The following is a 27456-nucleotide window of genomic DNA, read 5'->3' as shown; positions in this document are numbered from 1 at the left end:
CATCAAGCTGGAATACAATGATTTGCAAATCCCTTTAAACCTATAATCAATTGAATAAACTGCAAAGACAAGATATTTAACATTCAAATTGGAAAACGTTGTCATTTTTTGCAAATATTAGCTCATTTGGAATTTGATGCCTGCAACATGTTTCAAAAAAGCTGGCACAAGTAGCAAAAAAGACTGAGAAAGTTTAGGAATGCTCATCAAACACTTATTTGGAAAATCCCACAGGTGAACAGGCTAATTGGGAACAGGTAGGTATAAAAGCAGCTTCCATTAAATGCTCAGTCATTCACGAATAAGGATGGGGCGAGGGTCACCACTTTGTGAACAAATGCGTGAGCAAATTGTTTAAAGGCCTACTGAAATGAAATGTTTTTATTCAAACGGGGATAGCAGATCCATTCTATGTGTCATACTTGATCATTTCGCAATAGTGCCATATTTTTGCTGAAAGGATTTAGTAGAGAACAACGACGATAAAGTTCGCAACTTTTGGTCGCTGATAAAAAAAGCCTTGCCTGTACCGGAAGTAGCGTGACGTCACAAGCTGGAGTGCTGCTCCCATTTCCCTATTGTTTACACCAGCAGCGAGAGAGATTCGGACCGAGAAAGCGACGATTACCCCATTAATTTGAGCGAGGATGAAAGATTCGTGGATGAGGAAAGTGAGAGTGAAGGACTAGAGTGCAGTGCAGGACGTATCTTTTTTCGCTCTGACCATAACTTAGGTACAAGGGTTCATTGGATTCCACACTTTCTCCTTTTTCTATTGTGGATCACGGATTTGTATTTTAAACCACCTCGGATACTATATCCTCTTGAAAATGAGAGTCGAGAACGCAAAATGGACATTCACAGTGACTTTTATCTCCACGACAATACATCGGCGAAACACTTTAGCTACAGAGCTAACGTGATAGCATCGGGCTCAAATGCAGATATAAACAAAATAAATAAACCCCTGACTGGAAGGATAGACAGAAAATCAACAATACTATTAAACCATGGACATGTAAATACACGGTTAATGCTTTCCAGCCTGGCGAAGCTTAACAATGCTGTTGCTAACAACGCCATTGAAGCTAACTTAGCAACGGGACCTCACAGAGCTATGATAAAAACATTAGCGCTCCACCTACGCCAGCCAGCCCTCATCTGCTCATCAACACCCGTGCTCACCTGCGTTCCAGCGATCGACGGAAGGACGAAGGACTTCACCCGATCATCCTTGCGGTTGGCGGCTAGCGTCTGCTCGCGTCTGCTAGCGTCTGCTAGCGTCTGCTAGCGTCGGCTAGCGTCGGCTAGCGCGTCTGCTATCCAAGTCAAAGTCCTCCTGGTTGTGTTGCTACAGCCAGCCGCTAATACACCGATCCCACCTACAACTTTCTTCTTTGCAGTCTTCATTGTTCATTAAACAAATTGCAAAAGATTCACCAACACAGATGTCCAGAATACTGTGGAATTTTGAGATGAAAACAGAGCTTTTTTGTATTGGATTCAAAGGTGTACCAATACTTCCGTTTAACTAGTGACGTCACTTGCATACGTCATCATACAAAGACATTTTCAACCGGAAGTTTAGCGGGAAATTTAAAATTGCACTTTATAAGTTAACCCGGCCGTATTGGCATGTGTTGCAATGTTAAGATTTCATCATTGATATATAAACTATCAGACTGCGTGGTCGGTAGTGGTGGGTTTCAGTAGGCCTTTAAGAACAACATTTGTCAACAAGCTATTGCAAAGAATTTAGGGATTTCACCATCTACGGTCCGTAATATCATCAAAAGGTTCAGAGAATCTGGGGAAAAAACTGCACGTAAGCAGCAACGCTGAAAACCAACATTGAATGCCCGTGACCTTTGATCCCTCAGGCGGTACTGCATCAAAAACCGACATCAGTGTGTAAAGGATATCACCACTTGGGCTCAGGAACACTTCAGAAAACCACTGTCAGTAACTACAGTTGGTCGCTACATCTGTAAGTGCAAGTTAAAACTCTACTATGCAAAGCGAAAGCCATTTATCAACAACACCCAGAAACGCTGACGGCTTCGCTGGGTCCAAGCTCATCTAAGATGGACTGTTGCAAAGTGGAAAAGTGTTCTGTGGTCTGAGGAGTCCACATTTCAAATTGTTTTTGGAAACTGTGGACGTCGTGTCATCCGGACCAAAGAGGAAATTAACCACCCTGTTATAGGCGCAAAGTTCAAAAGCCAGCATCTGTGATGGTATGGGGGTGTATTAGTGCCCAAGACATGGGTAACTTACACATCTGTGAAGGCACCATTAATGCTGAAAGGTACATACAGGTTTTGGAGCAACATATGTTGCCATTTAAGCAACGTTATCATGGACGCCCCTGCTTATTTCAGCAAGACAATGCTAAGCCGCGTGTTACCACAGCGTGACTTCATAGTAAAAGAGTGCGGGTACTAGACTGGCCTGCCTGTAGTCCAGACCTGTCTCCCATTGAAAATGTGTGGCGCATTATGAAGCCTAAAATACCACAACGGAGACCCCGGACTGTTGAACAACTTAAGCTGTACATCAAGCAAGAATGGGAAAGAATTCCACCTGAGAACCTTCAAAAATTGGTCTCCTCAGTTCCCAAACGTTTACAGAGTGTTTTTAAAAGGAAAGGCCATGTAACACAGTGGTGAACATGCCCCTGTGCCAACTTTTTTGCAATGTGTTGCTGCCATTAAATTCTAAGTTAATGATTATTTGCACAAAAAAAAATTAAGTTTCTCAGTTCAAACATTAAATATCTTGTCTTTGCAGTCTATTCAATTGAATATAAGTTGAAAATGATTTGCAAATCATTGTATTCTGTTTTTATTTAGGATTTACACAACGTGCCAACTTCAATTTTGGATTTTGTACATCACGCAGAAGGATTAGTAGACGCTATGAGCTACGTAGGAGGTTGAAATTGTGCCGTTTGATCAATAAAAAGTTAATATATTGTTACATGTTTTTATTCCTGCTTCGTCTACACAAGAAACAAAGATAAGTTTTGATTAGACATGCGTGTTTGAGCGCCATTGCCAAAAATTATGCTGATAGGCCAAAAAGTATGTGGAAGTTGCAGACATTGGACAAGTTTGCGAGGCTGCGCATATTTTGCGTGGATTGGTTGACTTTGCGTGAATCGACACAATCAAGACATCCCAAATTCCTGGCGGGACCGACTAACTGTATTGAACGGAGCCCCAGAGCACCTTCTGCAACCTTCCACTCCTCCTTTGCCATGCCCTTTCTAAAGAAATCCCCCCTGAGTCAGTCTTTTGATGGCGGCCCCCACCCCTAAAGACACGCCTTTGTGCCTAATGCCCGACTGTATGCGCTGCACATTCTTTCTGCTTCTATAGGGGGATTTTTTCTAACGCACTCCTGATGAGCCCACGGAATTCAGCTTAAATAAACCTCAAGATCACAGTCCAAAAGACCCTCAGACACAGCAGCCTGCGCACTAAACACACACACACACACACACACACGCGCACACACACACACACACACACACACACACACACACACACACACACACACACACACACACACACACACACACAAACACTACATTCAGCTTCTTTGACTTGTCATTGACTGCCACAGCAGGAAGTAGTAAGAAACGACAAGAAATGACAGTTTGACTGCTGGCTGGCTGACTTATTTCACATCATACTTAAATGACTGTGAATTCTTCTCAACAACAGCACACTTCTGGGAAAACATATATACATTTTTTTTTTTTCTGCTGCCAAATGAAGTATAAAATGATTTGTCATTTGAACAAACACTTTATGCAAATGAAGGTGCCTGACTAAGAAATTGACCACGTACGGTAAATGTAACCTTTGGCTCAGCTTCCTTTATAATTTTTTTGCTCTTAAGTTATTAAAAATAGCATAATAAAATAGATAAATACAATATGTCACAGAAAAGATTTAATACAAATTATACTGTATTATCATTATGAAGCACTGTACAGTTTATTATATAGCAGATATATGATACTTAATAGGTTTTAGAGCGCAGTGTTTTGACGGCAATGGAAGCGACCCCAAAAAAGGGACAAGCGGTAGAAAATGGATGGATGGATGGAAGTGTGTGTGTGTGTGTGTGTGTGTGTGTGTGTGTGTGTGTGTGTGTGTGTGTGTGTGTGTGTGTGTGTGTGTGTGTGTGTGTGTGTGTGTGTGTGTGTGTTCTGGCAATGTGCTTACTTAATGGGGACATCACTCTGTTTACACAGTCACCTTTAGGGGACCTCTGACGGTATGGGGACAAAAAAACAGGTCCCCTAAAGGAAAACTTTTTTAAATGATAGTCAGATCCATTCTCCATCCTTCTATATATGGTAGTTGGAGTTGCAGACAACTTCATTACTGCTAAAGAGCAGTTTTCAGTAATGTCACAGAAGATGCAGGATTTGCTTTAACATTTAAGTGGTGAAACTTCTTATAAGAGGACAGCTGTAGTGCTGTATTCTGAAGATCATGTCATATTTAATTTGAACTTTTTTTTTTTTTAAATGGTCCTCAGTAGTCACGTACAAATTTGTGTGAATTATGCAAAATTATTTAGATTTGGTCCCCATGAACCATATTAACTCTTTTCCCCCAGGGTCACCAGTAAGAATGATCAGCACATGACTTCATCAATCCAGAGATTTAAAGACGTGTATTAGCTAACTGGGCAGTGGTCATTGTACCTAATTTTTTTATGCCTCCACAACCTGTAGAAAGGGTGGTTCCCACAAGTGATGATCAAAAACTTGGTCCCCATTCCAAATAATAACCAGTATGTGTGTGTGCGCACATAAGCACCGATCTGCATTTCTGCCAGTGGGTGCTCGGTGTGTGTGTATTAAAATAAAAAAATAAAAAATAGACGTTCAGCGAAGTAATATCCCAAATGATTTGGGGCTTTATTTTTTTTTTAAACGGACCAAACTTGCCACAAAATTAACTACAACAAGATTTTTTTTATTTATTATTATTTTAAAGATTGAAAGTTGCCATCTATCCCAAGTGGGTGCTCGGCATTGTCCGTGGGTGCTGTGGCCCCGAAGCACCCACGGGATCGGCGCCTATGTGTGTGTGTGTGTGTGTGTGTGTGCGTGTGTGTGTGTGTGTGTGCGTGTGTCTTTTAAAGACTTTAAATGCATATGATATCTATGAAATTAAGTGAATTGTATTTACATAGCGCTTTTCTCTAGTGACTCAAAGCGCTTTACATAGTGAAACCTATTATCTAAGTTACATTTAAACCAGTGTGGGTGGCACTGGGAGCAGGTGGGTAAAGTGTCAAGGACACAACGGCAGTGACTTGGATGTCAGAAGCGGGGATCAAACCTGGAACCCTCAAGTTGCTGGCACGGCCGCCCTACGAACCGAGCCACGCCGCCCTATAAAATGTGAAAATGAAATAAACACTATACTTACAGTACAGGCCAAAAGTTTGGACACACCTTCTCATTCAATGCGTTTTATTTATTTTCATGACTATTTACATTGTAGATTGTCACTGAAGGCATCAAAACTATGTATGAACACATGTGGAGTTATGTACATAACAAAAAAAGGTAAACTAAGGTATTACTGTTTTGCACACTCTTGGCATTCTCTCGATGAGCTTTAAGAGGTAGTCACCTGAAAGGGTTTTTCACTTCACAGATGTCATAGTTTTGATGCCTTCAGTGACAATCTGTCTAAATAGTCATGAAAATACAGAAAATGCATTTAAATGAGAAGGTGTGTCCAAACTTTTGGCCTGTACTGTATATGTAGTCAAATTAAACATATATATAATCAAATTAATTCATTAGCTTTAAAATAAAAACATATGTATATGTATTAAATATCATATGTATTCAGTGGTACGTCGACTTACAGGTTAAAGTGGCTCATAACTCAAAATATTCTTATCTCAAATTCATATTCTCCACTTGTATAAATTCAAATTAATTTGTTTTGTGCTTGGCCCCCCAAAACGTCACAATTTTACCATGTATCATGCCTTTTATACAGTAAAAAAAAGTTTTGTAAAAAATTGTATGAGGAAAAAATACAATAAAAAACTATAATAGTTTTTTGAGGTGATGTAATAATAATGTACAGTAGTGAAGTGAATTATATTTATATAGCGCTTTTTCTCAAGTGACTCAAAGCGCTTTACATTGTGAAACCCAATATCTAAGTTACATTTAAACCAGTGTGGGTGGCACTGGGAGCAGGTGGGTAAAGTGTCTTGCCCAAGGACACAACGGCAGTGACTAGGATGGCGGAAGCGGGGATCGAACCTGGAACCCTCAAGTTGCTGGCACAGCCGCTCTACCAACCGAGCTATACCGTCCCAGTATTGACCTTCTACGGCAGGGGTCCCCAAAACTACGGCCCGCAGGAAGTCCCAAGTTAATAAAAAAAATTTAAAAAAAACTTTTTTTTTATTATTTTTTTTTAAATTTTTTTATCTGTCCTTTCTAATCCATTTTCTACCACTTGTTACTCTTGGTGTCTCCGAACTGCTCAGGCAAATCATATTGTCTAAAAATGCATTTTCCCATCGATAACGTGACATCATCGCACTCGGAATATATATATATATATATATATATATATATATATATATATATATATATATATATATATATATATATATATATATATATATATATATATATATATATATATATATATATATATATATATATATATCACTGCGGTGAGGTTAATGTCTGGTGAGGCACGACTGCATCATCACAGTCAGATTTACAAACATATGAACCTGCATTGCAGGTGTACCTAATGTTGTGTCCCTGCGGTCGTTCGCGGCTCCTGCAGTGCGAGCATGGTTGTTTTTGCACTTTTTGGCTTCTTGTTAAGTGACTTTTTTTGGGTGGATTCGGTCTTGCACGTGGAGGGTTTGGGTGTGGGCTTTGGTTGGTGTGGCGCTCCCGTCGGGCGGTGCATTCTGCGGCGGAGGTGCTTGGCACCAGGAGGCGGGGTTATGAGACGAGCCTCCAGTTTTATGATCGCTCAGCACAAGAAATACGTTACACACATACAGTTGTTGACAAAATACACTGTACATTATATACCTCAGCTAACTAAACTATGGAAATGTATAATATAATTCATATAGCAATACGGTCTCACTGCACAGCAGGCCAGCAGTTAGCCGAGGCATTGCGCACAATCCATGTTGAGGGCGAGGCACAAATCAGTGACGTGCCTCAACTGGCTGCTGATCACCGCACCGTCTCTTCTCAGTATTTGAACGGCAAATGTGAAAATAAAAATAAAAATAATCTAAAACTGGTGAAGTTAAATGGAAAATAACTTTAGTATTATCACTGGATACATATAACAATTTAATTTTTTTTTTTTCTTTTTACTTTTTTTTTCTTTCCATGATGGCAGGTGAGGCCGTGCCTCCCCTGCCTCTAGTGACGGCACGCCACTGATATATATATATATATATATATATATATATATATATATATATATATATATATATATATATATATATATATATATATATATATATATATATATATATATATATACACACAGCCCGGTCCCCGGTCCAATTTCTTTTAACCCAATGCGGCCCCCAAGTCAAAAAGTTGGGGCTTCACTGTCAAACACACCATCAACATCTTGTCCATATTCTCAAGGATAAATGTGGTCGCCAGGGATTCAGTTCGCCAGCGTCCACAATCAGGACTGAGGGACGTCCTGAGTTAAAAAAATAAATAAATCGGCCCTGTTCATATTCTGTACTATACCGCCTCTGAAAAGTACCAGTCCACCACCCCCCGCGTCCCCGTCGTCGTCGTCGTCACGTCGTGTCATTGCTGGTTTACGAGTAGAGGAGCATGTTCGGCAGCACACAATCACGGAGTACTTACAAGCAGACACAGTGTGTAGACAGAAAAGGGAGAACGGATGCATTTTGGCTTAAAAACTAACAATAAAGGTGAAGTTACAACACTGAAACAAACGCCCTCAGGAAGAGGTGCTTTAAGACATGGCTAGCTAGCTAGCGGCTAAAGTCCAGCCCCAGTCAGCAGTGTTTTAGCTACTTCTAAATCACTAATCCTCGCCTCCATCGCGACAAATAAAGTATGTTTCTTACAAGTATCATCCCTGCAGGACAAGGAATAGCTAAACATGCTTCACTACACACCGTAGATCACCGGCGTCAAAATGTAAACAAATGCCATGGGTGGATCTACAAACCCCGTTTCCATTAGAGTTGGGAAATTGTGTTAGATGTAAATATAAACGGAATACAATGATTTGCAAATCCTTTTCAACCCATATTCAATTGAATGCACTACAAAGACAAGATATTTGATGTTCAAACTCATAAACTTTTTTTTTTTTTTTGCAAATAATAATTGACTTAGAATTTCATGGTTGCAACACGTGCCAAAGTAGTTGGGAAAGGGCATGTTCACCACTGTGTTACATGGCCTTTCCTTTTAACAACACTCAGTAAACGTTTGGGAACTGAGGAGACACATTTTTTAAGCTTCTCAGGTGGAATTCTTTCCCATTCTTGCTTGATGTACAGCTTAAGTTGTTCAACAGTCCGGGGGTCTCCGTTGTGGTATTTTAGGCTTCATAATGCGCCACACATTTTCAATGGGAGACAGGTCTGGACTACAGGCAGGCCAGTCTAGTACCCGCACTCTTTTACTATGAAGCCACGTTGATGTAACATGTGGCTTGGCATTGTCTTGCTGAAATAAGCAGGGGCGTCCATGGTAACGTTGGTTCTCTCCGGGTATTCTGGCTTCCTCCCACCTCCAAAGACATGCACCTGGGGATAGCTTGATTGGCAACACTAAATTGGCCCTAGTGTGTGAATGTGAGTGTGAATGTTGTCTGTCTATCTGTGTTGGCCCTGTGATGAGGTGGCGACTTGTCCAGGGTGTACCCCGCCTTCCGCCCCAATGCAGCTGAGATAGGCTCCAGCACCCCCCGCAACCCTGAAAGGGACAAGCGGTAGAAAATGGATGGATGGATGGACTCGTCAGACCACAGAACACTTTTCCACTTTGTATCAGTCCATCTTAGATGAGCTCAGGCCCAGCGAAGCCGACGGCGTTTCTGGGTGTTGTTGATAAACGGTTTTCGCCTTGCATAGGAGAGTTTTAACTTGCACTTCCAGATGTAGCGACCAACTGTAGTTACTGACAGTGGGTTTCTGAAGTGTTCCTGAGCCCATGTGATGATATCCTTTACACACTGATGTCGCTTGTTGATGCAGTACAGCCTGAGGGATCGAAGGTCACGGGCTTAGCTGCTTACGTGCAGTGATTTCTCCAGATTCTCTGAACCCTTTGATGATATTACGGACCGTAGATGGTGAAATCCCTAAATTCCTTGCAATAGCTGGTTGAGAAAGGTTTTTCTTAAACTGTTCAATAATTTGCTCACGCATTTGTTGACAAAGTGGTGACCCTCGCCCCATCCTTGTTTGTGAATGACTGAGCATTTCATGGAATCTACTTTTATACCCAATCATGGTACACACCTGTTCCCAATTTGCCTGTTCACCTGTGGGATGTTCCAAATAAATGTTTGATGAGCATTCCTCAACTTTATCAGTATTTATTGCCACCTTTCCCAACTTCTTTGTCACGTGTTGCTGGCATCAAATTCTAAAGTTATTGATTATTTGCACAAAAAAAAATGTTTATCAGTTTGAACATCAAATATGTTGTCTTTGTAGCATATTCAACTGAATATGGGTTGAAAATGATTTGCAAATCATTGTATTCCGTTTATATTTACATCTAACACAATTTCCCAACTCATATGAAACGGGGTTTGTACACCTAACATCCACTGTAATGATACCAAGTACAGTAGCATATCAAGTCGATACTACTATAATAAATAAATAAATGATAAATGGGTTATACTTGTATAGCGCTTTTCTACCTTCAAGGTACTCAAAGCGCTTTGACAGTATTTTCACATTCACCCATTCACACACACATTCACACACTTGATGGAGGGAGCTGCCATGCAAGGCGCTAACCAGCAGCCATCAGGAGCAAGGGTGAAGTGTCTTGCCCAAGGACACAACGGACGTGACTAGGATGGTAGAAGGTGGGGATTGAATCCCCAGTAACCAGCAACCCTCCGATTGCTGGCACGGCCACTCTACCAACTTCTCCACGCCGCCCCTATGATTATGATTAGGTTTATATTTTTTAGCATCACAACATCTTCTTTCAGTTTTTTTTTAATTTATATTATATTTATAAACTCAGGAAATATGTCCCTGGACACATGAGAACTTTGAATATGACCAATGTATGATCCTGTAACTACTTGGTATTGGATTGATACCCAAATGTGTGGTATCATCCAATACTATAATGTAAAGTATCAAACAACAGAAGAATAAATGATTATTACATTTTAACAGAAGTGTAGATAGGACATGTTAAAAGAGAAAGAAAGCAGATATTAACAGTAAATGAACAAGTAGATTAATAATTCATTTTCTACCACTTGTCCTTAATAATTTTGACAAAATAACAGAATGTAAAATGACACAATATGTTACTGCATATGTCAGCAGACTAAATTAGGAGCCTTTGTTTGTTTACTTACTACTAAAAGACAAGTTGTCTCGTATGTTCACTATTTTATTTAAGGACAAACTTGCAATAAGAAACATATGTTTAATGTACCCTAAGATTTTTTTGTTAAGATAAAGCCAATAATGCAATTTAGAAAAGTACCGAAAAGTTTCGAAATAATTTTGGTACCGGTACCAAAATATTGGTATCGGGACAACACTAGAAGGAACACAACATAACCCTAGCACCTCCAAAACCCTCAAATCTAAACTCCAAACATCCCAGAACAAGCTAGTCAGATTACTTCTAGACCTCCACCGCAGATCCCACCTCACTCCTACCCACTTCTTCAAAGTGGGCTGGCTCAGGGTGGAGGACAGAGTAAAACAATTTGCACTGAGCCTAGTCTATAAAATCCGCTACACCTCCCTAATACCGAAGTACATGTCAAACTACTTCCTTAACGTAAATGACCGCCATAACCACAACACCAGGGGGAGCTCCACTAACCACGTTAAACCCAGATTCCGATCTAACAAAGGTCTTAACTCATTCTCTTTCTATGCCACTTAAATGTGGAATGCGCTCCCAACAGGTGTAAAAGAAAGGGCATCTCTATCCTCCTTCAAAACCGCAATAAAAGTTCACCTCCAGGCAGCTACAACCCTAAACTAACACCCTCCCGGGATTGTTAATAATCAAATGTCAACAATCAAATGCAGATACTTTTTCTTATGCCTTCTGATCTCTCTCTCTCTCTCTCTCTCTCTCTCTCTCTCTCTCATCTCTCTCTCTCTCTCTCTCTCTCTCTCTCTCTCTCTCTCTCTCTCTCTCTCTCTCTCCCTCTCTCTCCCTCTCTCTCTATGTCCACTACTTGCTGTCCATATCCTACCAAGTCAGACCTACACTGTTCCAATATCCATTTCTCTGTTCTCAATTGTTGATGACTGATGATAACACCCCCCCCCCCCCCCACACCCCGGATTGTAAATAATGTAAATAATTCAATGTGATTATCTTGTGTGATGACTGTATTATGATGATAGTATATATCTGTATTATGAATCAATTTAAGTGGACCCCGACTTAAACAAGTTGAAAAACTTATTCGGGTGTTACCATTTAGTGGTCAATTGTACGGAATATTGTACTTCACTGTGCAACCTACTAATAAAAGTCTCAATCAATCAATCAATCAATCAATCAATCAAGAGAAGTTTAGGTTAGTAGTGGAAGATATTTAGGATTGTACTCATAACATGTAGGATACAAAGCATTATATACATTTAAAAAATAATATAGAGTAGGGTTCCATCTCGGTCCACACTCCATATCAGAAGGTGGCGGTAATGCACACCAGAATTGATTACGTGGACCCTGATTTAAACAAGTTGAAAAATGTTACCATTTAGTGGTCCATTGTACGGAATATGTACTTCACTGTGCAATCTACTAATAAAAGTCTCAATCAATCAATCAAAAACATATACAGTATATGTCAAATAAGTAATGCATATTATATATTACACTTCCATGACCCACTTTGGGAGTTCTGTCCTCAAATGGGTGGTCCGAGTGGGACGTGGCCCGAACTTGAACTCCTCCTATAGTGAAACATACTAGCAACATACTTTAATTGACAACGTTTGCAAGGCGTTTACACTATGTGTGTGTGTGTGTGTGTGTGTGTGTGTGTGTGTGTGTGTGTGTGTGTGTGTGTGTGTGTGTGTGTGTGTGTGTGTGTGTGTGTGTGTGTGTGTGAGTCCAAGGGTTTGGGGGGAGGGGGGGACATCACACACATTTGTGGAGACAGGGGGGCGATGAGAGGAGGGGTGTGACGTCATCCAAATGGAAGGTTGTGTGCATTACCGCATGTAACTCACGCTTGAGAGCGTGCGTGTTGCCATCGTGCAGCAGGTGAAGCTGCAAAGACATCCCAGGTGAGTTTTTGCCACATCTTGCCTTTTTAAGAGACATTTAGTGCACGTGTCGTGTGTGTCACGCGGGTGCTTTTGTGCGACGATCGCGCTAAAGTGGACTCGTGGAGAGTTGGAGTTAACATTGATGGATGCAACACGTGCATGGAACTCTGTACTTATCCACGCAGCACTTTCAAACTTTCTTGTGCACTTTCAAATCAAATGGGACTTTTTTTTTTTTTTGTTTTTTTTTGCTGCTTGAAATGTGCGCCAAGATGCAAAAAGTACATTGAGTACCAGTACGGAGCCCGACCGGACACGCACGCATCATTCTGCGTGGGTGCAGACTGACAACTTTTATTTGATTGATTTGACCTTCCTGTGCATTGATTGGTTGAGTTGGTAATTATGTGCAATGTTTAATTAAACTTTAATTAAGATAGATAGGGGGTTTGATACATAAGAATGTATGAATATTAAATTGATCTATGACGATAAATAATTAAAAAATATATATAAATACCAAGTTTATTTTTATAAACACAGGGGTGTCAAACTCATTTTAGGTCGGGGGCCACATGGAGGAAAATCTACTCCCAAGTGGGCCAAACTGGTAAAATTACGGCACGATAACTTAAAAATAAAGACAGCTTATAAAATGATAAATGGGTTATACTTGTATAGCGCTTTTCTACCTTCAAGGTACTCAAAGCGCTTTGACAGTATCTCCACATTCACCCATTCACACACACATTCACACACTGATGGCGGGAGCTGCCATGCAAGGCGCTAACCAGCACCCATCAGGAGCAAGGGTAAAGTGTCTTGCCCAAGGACACAACGGACGTGACTATGATGGTAGAAGGTGGGGATTGAACCCCAGTAACCAGCAACCCTCCGATTGCTGGCACGGCCAAGATTGTTTTCTTTGTTTAAAAATAGAACAAGCACATTCTGAAAATGTACAAATCATAATGTTGTTGTTTGTTGTTTTTCTACACTTACATGTTGCGGTTAATAGTGTTCTATCTTTATTTGTCGTTATTCATACTTTCTGAATAAATTATGTGACAATGTTCATCTCATTGGTATAAATTTTCAATCTATCAAGATAAAAAAAATAATATCAAAATCAAATTACAGGATGTTACCATACCATACCAACTTTATTTATAAAGCCCTTTAAAGGGCTGTACACCACAAATAAATACAGGCTAAGGATAGAATAAAAAATAACATTTAAAACAGAGGTAAAATACACATAGAAAAAGCAACTACAAATTATCTTAAGAGCAATTTGTTAGATTGAAAAGCGGTTAAAATGTTAAAAACAGTTTAAACAGTTCAAAGTCTCATGCTGGGTTAAAAGCCAGTGAGTAAAAATGGATTTTAAGAAGGGTCTTAAAAGTAGCCAAAGAAGGGGCCTGTCTCACATGGAGAGGTAGATCGTTCCAGAGTTTGGGACCCGCAACAAAGTACATAAATGTTATTTATGTAGTTTGCTAAATTTTCCTCGACTGGAAATGATGTAGTGACCAACTGTAGTTACTGACAGTGGTTTTCTGAAGTGTTTCTGAGCCCATGTGGTGATATCCTTTACACACTGATGCAGTAAGGTCACGGGCTTAGCCGCTTACGTGCAGTGATTTCTCCAGATTCTCTGAACCTTTTGATGATATTACAGACCGTAGATGGTGAAATCCCTAAATTCCTTGCAATAGCTGGTTGAGAAAGGTTTTTCTTAAACTGCTCAATAATTTGCTCACGCATTTGTTCACAAAGTGGTGACCCTCGCCCCGTCCTTGTTTGTGAATGACTGAGCATTTCATGAAAGCTGCTTTTATACCCAATCATGGCACCCACCTGTTCCCAATTATCCTGTTCACCTGTGGGGTGTTCCAAATAAGTGTTTGATGAGCATTCCTCCACTTTCTCAGTCTGTTTTGCCACTTGTGCCAGCTTTTTTGAAACATGTTGCAGGCCTCAAACTCCAAATGAGCTAATATTTGCAAAAATTAATTAAGTTTTCCAGTTCGAACGTTAAGTATCCTGTCTTTGCAGTCTATTCAATTGAATGTAGGTTGAAACTGATTAGCTAATCATTGTATTCTGTTTTTAATTACGATTTACACAACGTGCCAACTTCACTGGTTTTGGGGTTTGTATTTGTATCTCATTAATTTGTATTGTCTTGCTGTCCCCTGTTCTTTAGCCTCATTTAGGTCTTTTTGTCTGATCAGTATTAGCATGCTAACTTAAATCTGCATGGTGAGCATCATTTTGGTGTCGCTTACATAAAGTAATGTTGAATTGTTTTAGTTCCTTCGTTCCCTAAAGGCAACGTGGTATGTAATGGTCCCTAACTTTTTGGCTAAGCTGTCTGTCATGATGCCACGCCCCTCTCAGTTGATGACACGTCTCCCATGTTACATTTGTGCCAAAAATCTGAATCTGAAAAGAAAGATCTAAAACTGAAAACAAAAGCTCGCATATCAAAATATATGAAAGTGAAACATGTAAATAATTTGTTTAGGATAATTACCAGAAATGATGAGTGAAAGCGACCATGGAAGACATCATGTTCTTGTTCGGCAGCAAACCTGTGCACACTGAAAGAAGAGTGCCTCTGCTGGTGGCGTATAAGCAATGCACTCTATTTTGACTTGTTTTTGCTTCACTTTTTAATACTAAAATATCAAAACAATTCACATGTCATATCCAAACTTGAATGATTCACTTTGCAAGTGCAAGAAGAAGTCAGGCAGTAAATACTTGGCAGGAATAAACATGTGAAGGTGTTCCTCTGCAGGCGGACATGAGCAGCAGCAGCGGGACCAGAGAGTCGCCCCCTCCCCAGCCAGACGGCCCCCAACTGCCCGCTGAGGAGCCTCAGCAGCGCAGGGGCCGAGGTCGTCCACGTAAACAACAGCAGGTGGGCCTGAAAGCCTCGTTGAGCTCATTTGGACTCCTTCTAGATTGTATGAAATGTTTCTGGACAGGAACCTGTCGGACCGCCCACAGCAAAGCGACCGAGAGGACGACCGAAGGGCAGCAAGAACAAAGGGACAAAAAGCGCACTTAAGGTTATCTACTGGTTATTTTTAAAAGCAACATATTAATATATATATATATATATTTTTTTTTTTTTTCTTCAAAATAATTACTCAAAGTTGTTGTGTCTTGATGCTGTTTCAAAGTGCTCATAGTATACACTACTAGGTGTGTAGCTTTAATGCTAATTAGCTGCCTCCATGTAGCACTATTATTAGAGATGTCCGATAATATCGGACTGCCGATGTTATTGGCTGATAAACGCTTTAAAATGTATTATCGGAAATTATCTGTATCGGTTTCAAAAAGTAAAATGTATGACTTTTTAAAACGCCACTGTGTACACGGACTTAGGGAGAAGTACAGAGCGCCAATAAACTTTAAAGACACTGCCTTTGCGTGCCGGCCCAGTCACATAATATCTACGGATTTTCACACACACAAGTGAATGCAAGGCATACTTGGTCAACAGCCATACAGGTCACACTGAGGGTGACCGTATAAACAACTTTAACATTGTTACAAATATGCGCCACACTGTGAACCCACACCAAACAAGAATGACAAACATTTCGGGAGAACATCAGCAACGTAACACAACATAAACAAATACCCAGAACCCCTTGCAGCACTAACTCTTCCGGGACGCTTCAACATACACCCACCGCTACCCCAGACCCCCCCCTCAACCTGCCCCCCCTAACCCCCGCCCACCTCAACCTCCTCATGCTCTCTCAGGGAGAGCATGTCCCAAATTCCAAGCTGCTGTTTTGAGGCATGTTAAAAAAAATAATGCACTTTGTGACTTCAATAATAAATATGGCAGTGCCATGTTGGCATTTTTTTCCATAACGTGAGTTGATTTATTTTGGAAAACCTTTTTACATTGTTTAATGCATCCAGCGGGGTATCACAACAAAATTAGGCATAATAATGTGTTAATTCCACGACTGTATATATCGGTATCGGTTGACGGAGTTGGACAATATCGGAATATCGAATATCGGCAAAAAAGCCATTATCGGACATCTCTAACTATTATTATGCACTTGATCCACTTTGGTCATACACACTGTAATACACGTCATATGTCACATACAACAACTTAACATTAAGAAATGGGACAGGACGACACACACATTATCAACACTAGCATAGCTTTGTGAGCTACATGCTAAGATTACATTTTAACATCATGCTAGACTAGCAACACGAGCATAGACATGTGAGTTTTATGCTAGCATTGCATTTTAACGTCATGCTAGGCATAGCCTTGTGAGCTACATGCTAACATTACATTTTAATATCACGCTAGGTTAGCAACACTGGCATTCCCATGTGAGCTATTGATTGATTGATTGAAACTTGTATTAGTAGATTGCACAGTACAGTACATATTCCGTACATCCATCCATTTTCTACCGCTTATTCCCTTCGGGGTCGCGGGGGGCACTGGAGCCTATCTCAGCTACAATCGGGCGGAAGGCGGGGTACACGCTGCACAAGTCAATTGACCACTAAATGGTAACACCCGAATAAGTTTTTCAACTTGTTTAAGTCGGGGTCCACGTTAATCAATTCACCCCAACATTACATTTTAACATAATTTTAGGTTAGCAACTAGGAATGGAAATTGATAATATTTTTACGATTTTGATTCCATTTTTGATTCAATTTGGTTCTTTATCGATTCTTTTTTATTTTTTTTATTTTGTATTAATCAATCCAACAAAATAATACTATAATAATACAATTACATTTCCAAAACCAAACCAGCACCATTCAGAATAGCAATCAACAGAGCAATGGAGAGGACACACAAGCATGACACAAAACAATCCAAAAGTAGTCAAACAAAAATGAATATTAACTACAGTATCAATATTAATAACAATTCCAACATAGCAGTGATTATAAATCTCTCATTGACATTATCATCACAGCCATTTATAAAAAATAAAAACTTTTTTTTTTTAAATGAAAAATGCTTACACTTGCATTGCATCTCATAAGCTTAGACTTAGACTTAGACTTCCTTTTTATTGTCATTCAAATTTGAACTTTACAGTACAGATAAGAACAACATTTTGTTGCATTAGCTCATGGTAGTGCAGGATAAAAAGCAATAAGGTGCAGATATAAATAAATAAATAGATTACTGTAGAGATAAATATATTGCACTTTTGCATATGCATCCAGGTTTATGGATGTATGTTATATTGTCTTTATATTCCAGCGAATTAATCCATTTTTGGGGGGAATTGAGGGGATTATTATGATGCGTTCAAGAGTCTTACGGCCTGAGGGAAGAAGGTGTTACAGAACCTGGAGGTTCTGCTACGGAGGCTGCGGAACCTCTTTCTAGAGTCCAGCAGTGAAAACAGTTCTTGGTGGGGGTGGGAGGAGTCTCTGCAGATTTTCTGAGCCCTGGTCAGGCAGCGGCTTTTTGCGATCTCTTGGATAGGAGGAAGAGGAGTCCTGATGATCTTTTCCGCCGTCCTCACCACTCTCTGGCATCACATTGTGTCCAATATTTTCCACAAAGATAAAATAAGTTTATTTGATAATAGATTCTCTTATCGATTCGCCCAAATAAGTTAATTAGCATCAACTTTGTTTAGTTTATAAAAACGTGAGTATACAAACACAACAGTGAGGTCTAAAGACACCCACAGTCCGGATCATCACATAAATCATTATGTGACAAATGACAGTTATGCAAAAATATTCAGTAACATATTCAACATTTTCCAAATAGAAATGAAAAGTATTATTTTTAGAAAAAATGTATACGCAGTACACGATAAGTAAAACAACATCAACCAAAGACAAATACACGCAAGTCAAGTCTGCAAATTGTCAACCATCAACTATGAAAATAACCACTGTTTTTCAGAAAATCAAACATATCTGCTTTTTTAGGAGGAACACGCAATATTCTTGACTAATCACCATGTCTCCAGTTGTGGAGAACACCTCTTAGATAGGAAGGCGGCGTGCAGACTTCTAGTGAGACACGTCATGTGATGCATGGGAAATATTAATTTTACGTTTACAGTTAACAATAGCATGTTGAAACATGACAGGCGGTGTGATTCACTTTCGTCTCGGAGTTTATCGAAGAACGCATCATTCATTCACCGTTGTCACATTTTGTGTCTGCTAATGTTTCTGCAAGTATTTTCTCAGTTTGATGCAATATCCACTTTGCAAGTATTGCAAGTTGCCCTGTTGTTTTCCTTTCTTGTGGATAATTCTAACGGCCGATAAGGAAATCGTTTTGATTGAGACTTTTATTGATTGAGACTTTTATTGATTGACACTTTTATTAGTAGATTGCACAGTACAGTACATATTCCGTACAATTGACCACTAAATGGTAACACCCGAATAAGTTTTTCAACTTGTTTAAGTCGGGGTCCATGTTAATCAATTCATGGTAGTTAATCAATTCATGGTAACAAAACTACGTTAACAAAACTGTCAAAGGATTCCCACAAATCGCAACCGGTTTTTGATTCCCTTCCCTATTAGCAACACTAGCACAGCTATGTGAGCTACAAGCTAACATTACACTTTAACATCGTGCTAGCTAGGTTAACAACACGAGCAGAACTTTGTGAACTACATACTACATATAACAACATTCTTGGTTAGCAACACTACCACAGCTATGTGAGCTACATGCTAACACTAAATTTTAACATCAGAATCAGATTGAGCTTCATTGGCCAAAAGTTAGCAACACTAGCATCGCTATGTGCTAACACCACTTTATAACATCATTCTAGGTTAGCAACACTACCACAGCTATGTGAGCTACATGCTAAAATTCCTCTTTAACAACATTCTAGGTCAGTGGTAGGCCACCCAAAACGTTGAAGGAGCCATATTGGACTAAAAATTTTAAAAAAAAATCTGTCTGGAGCCGCAAAATATCAAAAGCTGTATATTGATTGATTGATTGAAACTTTTATTAGTGGATTGCACAGTTCAGTACATATTCCGTACAATTGACCACTAAATGGTAGCACCCGAATAAGTTTTTCAACTTGTTTAAGTTGGGGTCCACGTAAATCAATTCATGGTACAAATATATACTATCAGCATAATACAGTCATCACACAAGTTAATCGTCAGAGTATATACATTGACTTATTTACATTATTTACAATCCGGGGGGTGGGATGAGGAGGGTTTGGTTGATATCAGCACTTCAGTCATCAACAATTGCATCATCAGAGAAATGGGCATTGAAACAGTGTAGGTCTGACTTGGTAGGATATGTACAGCGAGCAGAGAACATAGTGAATTCAGATAGCATAAGAACAAGTATATACATTAGAAGTACATTTGATTATTTACATTTGGTTATTAACAATCCAGGGAGGTGGGATGTGGAAGGGGGAGGGTGTTAGTCAAGGGTTGAAGTTGCCTGGAGGTGTTGTTTTAGTGCGGTTTTGAAGGAGGATAGAGATGCACATATAAGTCTTATAATGAAGGCAACACATGATGTAAGTGTCTATATTAGCTATAATAGCCTACTATCAAAATGACTATGTGTCGCAGGCTGAAGGAAATCTTTGTTGTCAGAAATGTTGAAATGAATATTTATTCTACACATTTTTACAACATTAGAAACCATTCGTAAATCAGAGGCTACTCAGAAGGTGAGATAACGCCTGGAAATTACTGGCTTTTAATGGCCAAAGGTATAGATGTGTGTGTCCAAGTTAAAGGAAACGGCAAGCTGTCTTCTTTTAATAGATTCATTACAATCTTTGGCAAGCTAGGTAATATTTGCTGTGGTCTGGAACAACATGGCACAGAAACAACTATCTGAAATGCAGCCAATATTACATACAGATAATGTGTCATGAGACATGCAAAAGTAAATAATATACAAAGAGTATAAAAGTAAAGGATATTAAATGAGCTCAAATATACCTACACATGAGGCATAATGATGCTATATGTACATACAGCTAGCCTAAATAGCATGTTAGCATTGATTATCTTGCAGTCATGCAGTGACCAAATATGCCTGACTAGTACTACAAAAAGTTAATAACATCAACAAAGCTCACCTTTGTGCATTCACACACAGCCATACTTGCCAACCTTGAGACCTCCGAATTCGGGAGATGGGGGGCGGGGCGGCGGGGTTTGGGGGGGTTGGTGGTAGCGGGGGTGTATATTGTAGCGTCCCGGAAGAGTTAGTACTGCAAGGGGTTCTGGGTATTTGTTCTGTTGTGTTTATGTTGTGTTACGGTGCGGATGTTCTCCCAAAATGTGTTTGTCATTCTTGTTTGGTGTGGGTTCACAGTGTGGCGCATATTTGTAACAGTGTTAAAGTTGTTTATACGGCTACCCTCAGTGTGACCTGTATGGCTGTTGACCAAGTATGCATTGCATTCACTTGTGTGTGTGTAAAAGCCGCATATATTATGTGACTGGGCCGGCACGCTGTTTGTATGGAAGAAAAGCGGACGTGACGATAGGTTGTAGAGGACATCAAAGGCAGTGCCTTTAAGGCACGCCACCAATATTGTTGTCCGGGTGGAAATCGGGAGAAATTCGGGAGAATGGTTGCCTCGGGAGATTTTCGGGAGGGGCACTGAAATTCGGGAGGGTTGGCAAGTATGCGGACAGCATGAAACTTTTGGTGGACAAAATGAGACAAAGAAGGAGTGCAAGATTTTACATGTAAACAAACTGTTGCGTCACAGTCCACACTATGGTGAGTTCAAGAACCGCCGAGATTAGTAGGACAAAACAATACTCTCATCAGTGAAGCATACCCACAAACGTATTAAACAGTGGGCTTTCTAACAATTGGGAAGGTTTGTGTCATGTTTGTCCTCAAACAAAAAACATACTTAAACAAAAAATTATTTTTCCCGCCCCCATCTTTTTCCATTTTCAATCCTTTTTTAAAAATGCTCCAGGGAGCCACTAGGGCGGCACTAAAGGGCCGCATGTGGCTCGAGAGCCGCGGGTTGCTGACCCCCACCCGTGCTAGGTGTACAACACTAGCATAGCTATATCTATGGGAGGTACTTGCTAACACTACATTATAACATAATTTTTGGTTTGCAACACTAGCGCAGCTATATGATTTACATACTAACATTACACTTTAGTATCATGCTAGGTTAGCAACACTAGCTAAGCTATGTCAGCTATTTGCTAATATTACACATTAACATCATGCTTGGTTAGCAACAATTAACTCCCACGTCTGTAACGGTAAATTGGCAGAGCTTTATTTTAACATATGTAGTAAAGCCTGTTTTATAATTATTTTTTAAAAAAGTGGTGGGAATGTTCAGGGAACAGCCTCATCCATCTAGGGGTTGGAAAGTTAGTATTTGTGCGGGATAAATGTAACACAACACATGGAGGATTGAACATGGCTACTACTAAGATGAACACGTCATCAGTGGGTGTGTTGATGTTAGCGTGTGTTCTGTCTCAGAAAGTGGAGCCGGCTGGACAAAGACGGCCTCGTGGGAGACCAAGAAAATGGGTATGCAGCAACATACTCAAACGCACGTGAAGACAATGCCTCATTTCTCCTAATTGTCTTTGGGGTTTTTTTCTCTGTCAAGCTGCAGAAGTTGGTTGAAAACGCCAGTGAAGAGCAGGAGGTGAGAATATTTTTTGACTCATTTCAAAATCCATACTTCATCAAAAAGTCCCATCTAAAGTCTGTTCAAGTCTAATGTATGTGATGATGCTTCATAAATGGACAAACGTCGTGCATCCAAACCTAATCTGAGTCTCCATCTTCTCAAGACATTTTGCATAATTCCTTTTTTTTTTGGAAGTGTTTGGAAAACGTCCATTTCTGTTCGCATTGCACAAAACAAAGTTCATAAAGTAACTTTCTGGTTTACCAAGTACCACCACAGAAAAAACTTGGCTCTCCAAATACCAAATTACAGTAGCATACTAGGCCTAAGTATTGATTAAAAACAAGGCAGAGGTTTTATTTAACAAGTACATTTAACATTTTGGACAGTGTAAAATTACACACAATTTGAACAGTAACATAGTGTTTAAATATGGGAAGGTAAAACACTGTACTTTAATCAAGTGATTCTTTGGCGTACCACTAGGCGGAGCCTGCATACCACTAGTGATACACGTACCACAGTTGAGAATCAGTGATCTAGAACTTTTGGAAAAAAAAAATGTCTTTCACATTTTGAAAATAAGAAATAATAAAAAAATCATCATTTTATTACATTTAGGGAACAAAAATAATTAGAATAGTATAGGGTATGTTGAGATATTTGTTTTAAATAATGAAAATTATATCATGGAAAAAAATTATAAAACGTGTTTTGCATTTTGAGGAAGAGTAAGCTAAAATTATGAGATTTTTTTAAAATTAAAACATTGCAAATATCATGAGGTTTATTTTGAAAAGAAAAAAAGAAAAATGATCTGTTTTGCATTTTTTAAATATGAAATACAAATAGTAAAAAATTAAAATATTTACATTTGTTTATGCGTTTTGACAATTAGAAATGTAAAAATATATATACAAATGTGTATTTTTTTGCATTTTGAAAATGAATCATTATTAAAAAAGGAAACATATAATGTGAATTTTGTAGAAAATCTACATCTCGCTCAAGACTAAGCTAAAAAGCACATACATTTTTTTGCAAAAATACATATTTTGCATCCTTTTGAAGTCTTGAAAGACAATGTTTTGCAGCATTTTGAAGGCTGCTGGCACTTTCTAGCGTCATCTAGAACATTCTACAACATTCTAATTCAGCGTGCATCTAGAAGGTTGGGTATTGAGAAGGTGGATGAGTCATTCTGGAGGTTTAGTCAAAGTGCAGACTGAGGAGGGTAAGATTGTTCTTTCGGATTATTGTGAATGAAAGAGGGAACTTGCTAACAGCACGCTTGGGATTTAAGAGATGCGCTGTGAAGAAATGAAACCGTTGAGAAATACATCCTTTACACGCACAAAAAGGGGAAGAATGACTCAAAGAAAAAAAAATGTTCTTACTCCTCATGTCTTGGTTTCCTGATATAACCGACCTCTCACTCATACTCTGGCAGATCATTCTGGTGTTTTTGTAATGATGGTTGACGTGATGATTGTTAATGTGATGATTAACGCAAGGCTGCTAGTGAAGAAGCATGAGCAGTACCTACTGTACCTCAATGATTGTTAACGTGATGATTGTTAACATGATACATGTTGACATGATGATTAAAGTGATGATTGTTGACGTGATGATTGTTGACGTGATAATTGGTGATATGATGATTGTTAATGTGATGATTATTAACATGATGATTGTTGACATGATGGTTGTTAACCTGATGATTGTTGATTTGCTGATTGTTGACATGATTGTTGACATGATGACTGTTGATATGATGATTAACGTAATGATTGTTAATGTGATGATTGTTGACGTGAGGATTGCTGACATGATGATTGTTAACATGATGATTGTTCACATGACGATTGTTAACATTATGCTTAAAGTGATGATTGTTAACGTGATAATAGGTGGCATGATTGTTGACGTGATGATTGTTCATGTGATGATTGTTGACGTGATCATTGTTCATTGTTAACGTGATGATTGTTGGCATGATGACTGAGAACGTGATGATTGTTGACGTTATGATTGTTGACGTGATGATTGATGATTGTTATCGTGATGATTGTCGATATGATGATTGTTAACGTGATGATTGTTGACGTGATGATTGTTCACGTGTTAATTAATGACATGATGATTGTTAATGTGATGATTATTAACATGATGATTGTTGACGTGATGATTGTTAACGTGATGACTGTAAACATGATACATGTTGACATGATGATTAAAGTGATGATTGTTGACGTGATGATTTTTCACGTGATAATTGGTGATATGATGATTGTTAATGTGATGATTATTAACATGATGATTGTTGACATGATGGTTGTTAACCTGATGATTGTTGATTTGCTGATTGTTGACATGATTGTTGACATGATGATTGTTGACATGATGATTAACGTAATGATTGTTAACGTGATGATTGTTCACATGACGATTGTTGACATGATGCTTAAAGTGATGATTGTTAACGTGATAATAGGTGACATGATTGTTGACGTGATGATTGTTGACGTGACGTGATGATTGTTCATGTGATGATTGTTAATGTGATGATTGTTGGCGTGATGACTGATAACGTGATGATTGTTGGCGTGATGACTGATAATGTGATGATTGTTGACGTTATGATTGTTGACGTGATGATTGTTATCGTGATGATTGTCGATATGATGATTGTTAACGTGATGATTTTTAACGTGATATTTGTTGACGTGATGATTGTTGACATGTTGATTGTTGACATGATGATTGTTAACGGGATGATTGTTGACGTGATAATTGTTAACCTGATGATTGTTGACGTGATGATTGGTAATATGAAGATTGTTGACGTGATGATTGCTAACATAACGATTGATGATTGTTGATATGATGATTTTTACCATGGTGATTGATGATTGTTGACGTGATGATTGTTAACATGATGGTTGTTGATTTGATGATTGTTAACGTGATGGTTGATGATTGTTGACGTGATGATCGTTAACGTGATAATTGTTGACGTGATAATTGATGACTTGGCGGTTGTTGATGTGAGGATTGTTAACCTGAAGATTGTTGACGAGGATAATTATTAATATGGTGATTGTTGACATGATGATTGTTGATGTGATGGTTGTTAACATGATGGTTGTTGATGTATGATGATTGTTGACGTGATTAAAGATTAAAGATTAAAGTACATGACTGTTAACGTGATGATTGTTGAGGTGATGAACGTCACCAATACATCCCGCAGCGTCAGTTCTGCTCAACAAAAGTGGCCCATTCGGCTAACACATTTGTTGCCATGACGATGTTGATGTGATTGATGATTGTTGATGTGATGATTATTAAAATTATAATTGTTGACGTGATGATTGTTGACGTGATGAATGATGATTTTTAACATGAGGATTGTTGACGTGATAACTGATGATTCTTGATGGGATGATTGTTACCGTGATGATTGTTGACATGATTGTTGACATGATTGTTGAAGTGATGATTGTTCTCGTGATGATTGTTAACACGATTGTTAACATGATTGTTGACGTGATGATGATTGACTATCGTTGACGTGATGATAGTTAACATTATGATTGTTTTTGAGATGATGTTTAACTTGACGACTGTTGACATGGTAATTGTTGACGCGACAATGGCGGTTGTTGCAGGTGATGTCAGAAGAACGCGAGACAGGAGGACCCGCTCAGTCTGAGCCGTCATGTGCGCTTGAAGGCTGCTAGTGAAGAAGCATGAGCAGTACCTACTGTACCTCAAGGTTTGTCTTAAAACTGAAGAAATCAAATATGTGGCCAGAAGTAATTGGGATGTTCTTGCCAAGACTTTGATGAGAAAATGAAATAAAAGTCATCAGTCTTCAACCTTTTTACTGTTTTTAAATTCCATATTAAACAACATAGCAAACTAATCTTTGTTAATTGTTATGAGGAGCATATGTATTACAGTAAATGTTGGATTTGTTTGAAAATTTGCATAGTGGCTTTCACAGGCCATGTTTGGTCCACGCACCACTGGTTATTGTAGTGTCAATATTACTACTATATTGTTTATTCTTATGTACTGTAGTTGGATCAGTCGATGTCCGGTTGGAAAGTCATGAACCGGTTGCTTGTAGATCCACTACAAAATATGGCTGGTCTTATCTTGCGAGATTTCTGTGATGACCTAATACGAGAGTATCGTTGTCGTTTGCGACTGATGACACAGCAACATAGCAGATAGCGCGGAAAAAGTTTGCAAACAATGCACCCCCGAATATTAAATCCAAAGTGTCGTAAACGTTTGGATTTTTTTTTTTTTTAAAGAATGTTTAGTTGGATATTACTATGGCCATTTGTAATGTTTGAAAAGCAGCAATAAAATATGACTATTCTGAGCACACACCAGTTGTGACGGCATGAAGACACTCAAGCCGACAATGAGGGAGCTATAGATGCTAATGCTAACAGAGCTACCAGCTCTCAAGACAAGGCAGAGGTGGGACCAAGTCATTGCTTTGCAAGTCACAAGTAAGTCTCAAGTCTTTGCCCTCAAGTCTCGAGTCAAGTCCCGAGTCAAGACAGGCAAGTCCCGAGTCAAGTCCAAAGTCAAGACTGGAAAGTCTCAAGTCAAGTCACAAGTCCTGCATTTTGAGTTTCGAGTCCTTTCAAGTCCTTTTAACCACAGACTAATATTTTTACACAGATTGTGTATGCTTTTAAAACGTTGTATTTATTTATTAAAACAAGTGCATTTGAAATTGCAGGAAAAAAAATAGTACTGACATTGCAATTCATAATAGCACTATTAACCAGTCATTTTAATAGTGTAAACAATTTTAAACATTCCTTTACAGAATAAACACATTTGCAAAAACAAGTGCAACTGTACTTATTTGTACAAAAGTGTTAACATTGTATTTCCATGGCATATTGCATTGTAACTAGTTCCACAGCAGTTTCTATTCTGTTCTTACCTTATCTCATCTCGTACTGTATGTGTGTTGATGTGTGCGTACACATGAAAAACATAACAAATACATACCATACCATACCAACTTTATTTATAAAGCCCTTTAAAAACAACCACAGTTGAAAGACAAAGGGCTGTACACCACAAAGAAATAAAGGCAAAGGACAGACTAAAAAATAAAATTTTAAACAGAAGTAAAATACACATTAAAAAGCAAATACAAAATTACCCTAAGAACAATTTTGTTAGATAAAAAGCAGTT

At 38.9% G+C, this 27456-nt stretch overlaps 1 protein-coding gene across 2 annotated transcripts; it reads left to right on the top strand.

The window, feature by feature from the left end:
* The first annotated feature begins 12416 nt into the window (after positions 1-12416).
* On the top strand, positions 12417-26086 carry si:ch211-161c3.6 (high mobility group AT-hook 2b). Of its 2 annotated transcripts, XM_062067222.1 has the most exons (6): positions 12417-12558; positions 15347-15469; positions 15537-15620; positions 22067-22117; positions 22200-22238; positions 25895-26086. In XM_062067222.1, exons 2-6 carry the CDS (start codon positions 15353-15355, stop codon positions 25964-25966), a joined length of 363 nt encoding a protein of 120 aa, XP_061923206.1. In that variant the 5' UTR covers positions 12417-12558; positions 15347-15352; the 3' UTR covers positions 25967-26086. The 2 variants fall into 2 exon arrangements, with proteins under 2 accessions (XP_061923206.1, XP_061923282.1); XM_062067298.1 differs by lacking the exon at positions 15537-15620.
* Positions 26087-27456: the final 1370 nt, after the last annotated feature.

The sequence above is a fragment of the Entelurus aequoreus genome, linkage group LG01, assembly GCF_033978785.1.
Source record: "Entelurus aequoreus isolate RoL-2023_Sb linkage group LG01, RoL_Eaeq_v1.1, whole genome shotgun sequence".
Lineage (NCBI taxonomy): Eukaryota > Metazoa > Chordata > Actinopteri > Syngnathiformes > Syngnathidae > Entelurus > Entelurus aequoreus.
Note: the sequence above shows the minus strand (reverse complement) of the source record. Positions and strands in the feature narration are given on the sequence as shown.

Excerpts from the sequence above, each read along its gene's own strand:
- si:ch211-161c3.6 (XM_062067222.1), top strand. The coding sequence starts at position 15,353 with ATGAGCAGCAGCAGCGGGACCAGAGAGTCGCCCCCTCCCCAGCCAGAC. Across the intron at positions 15,621-22,066 it reads GGACAAAAAGCGCACTTAAG|AAAGTGGAGCCGGCTGGACA; the intron begins GTTATCTACTGG and ends GTTCTGTCTCAG. Across the intron at positions 22,118-22,199 it reads GTGGGAGACCAAGAAAATGG|CTGCAGAAGTTGGTTGAAAA; the intron begins GTATGCAGCAAC and ends TTCTCTGTCAAG.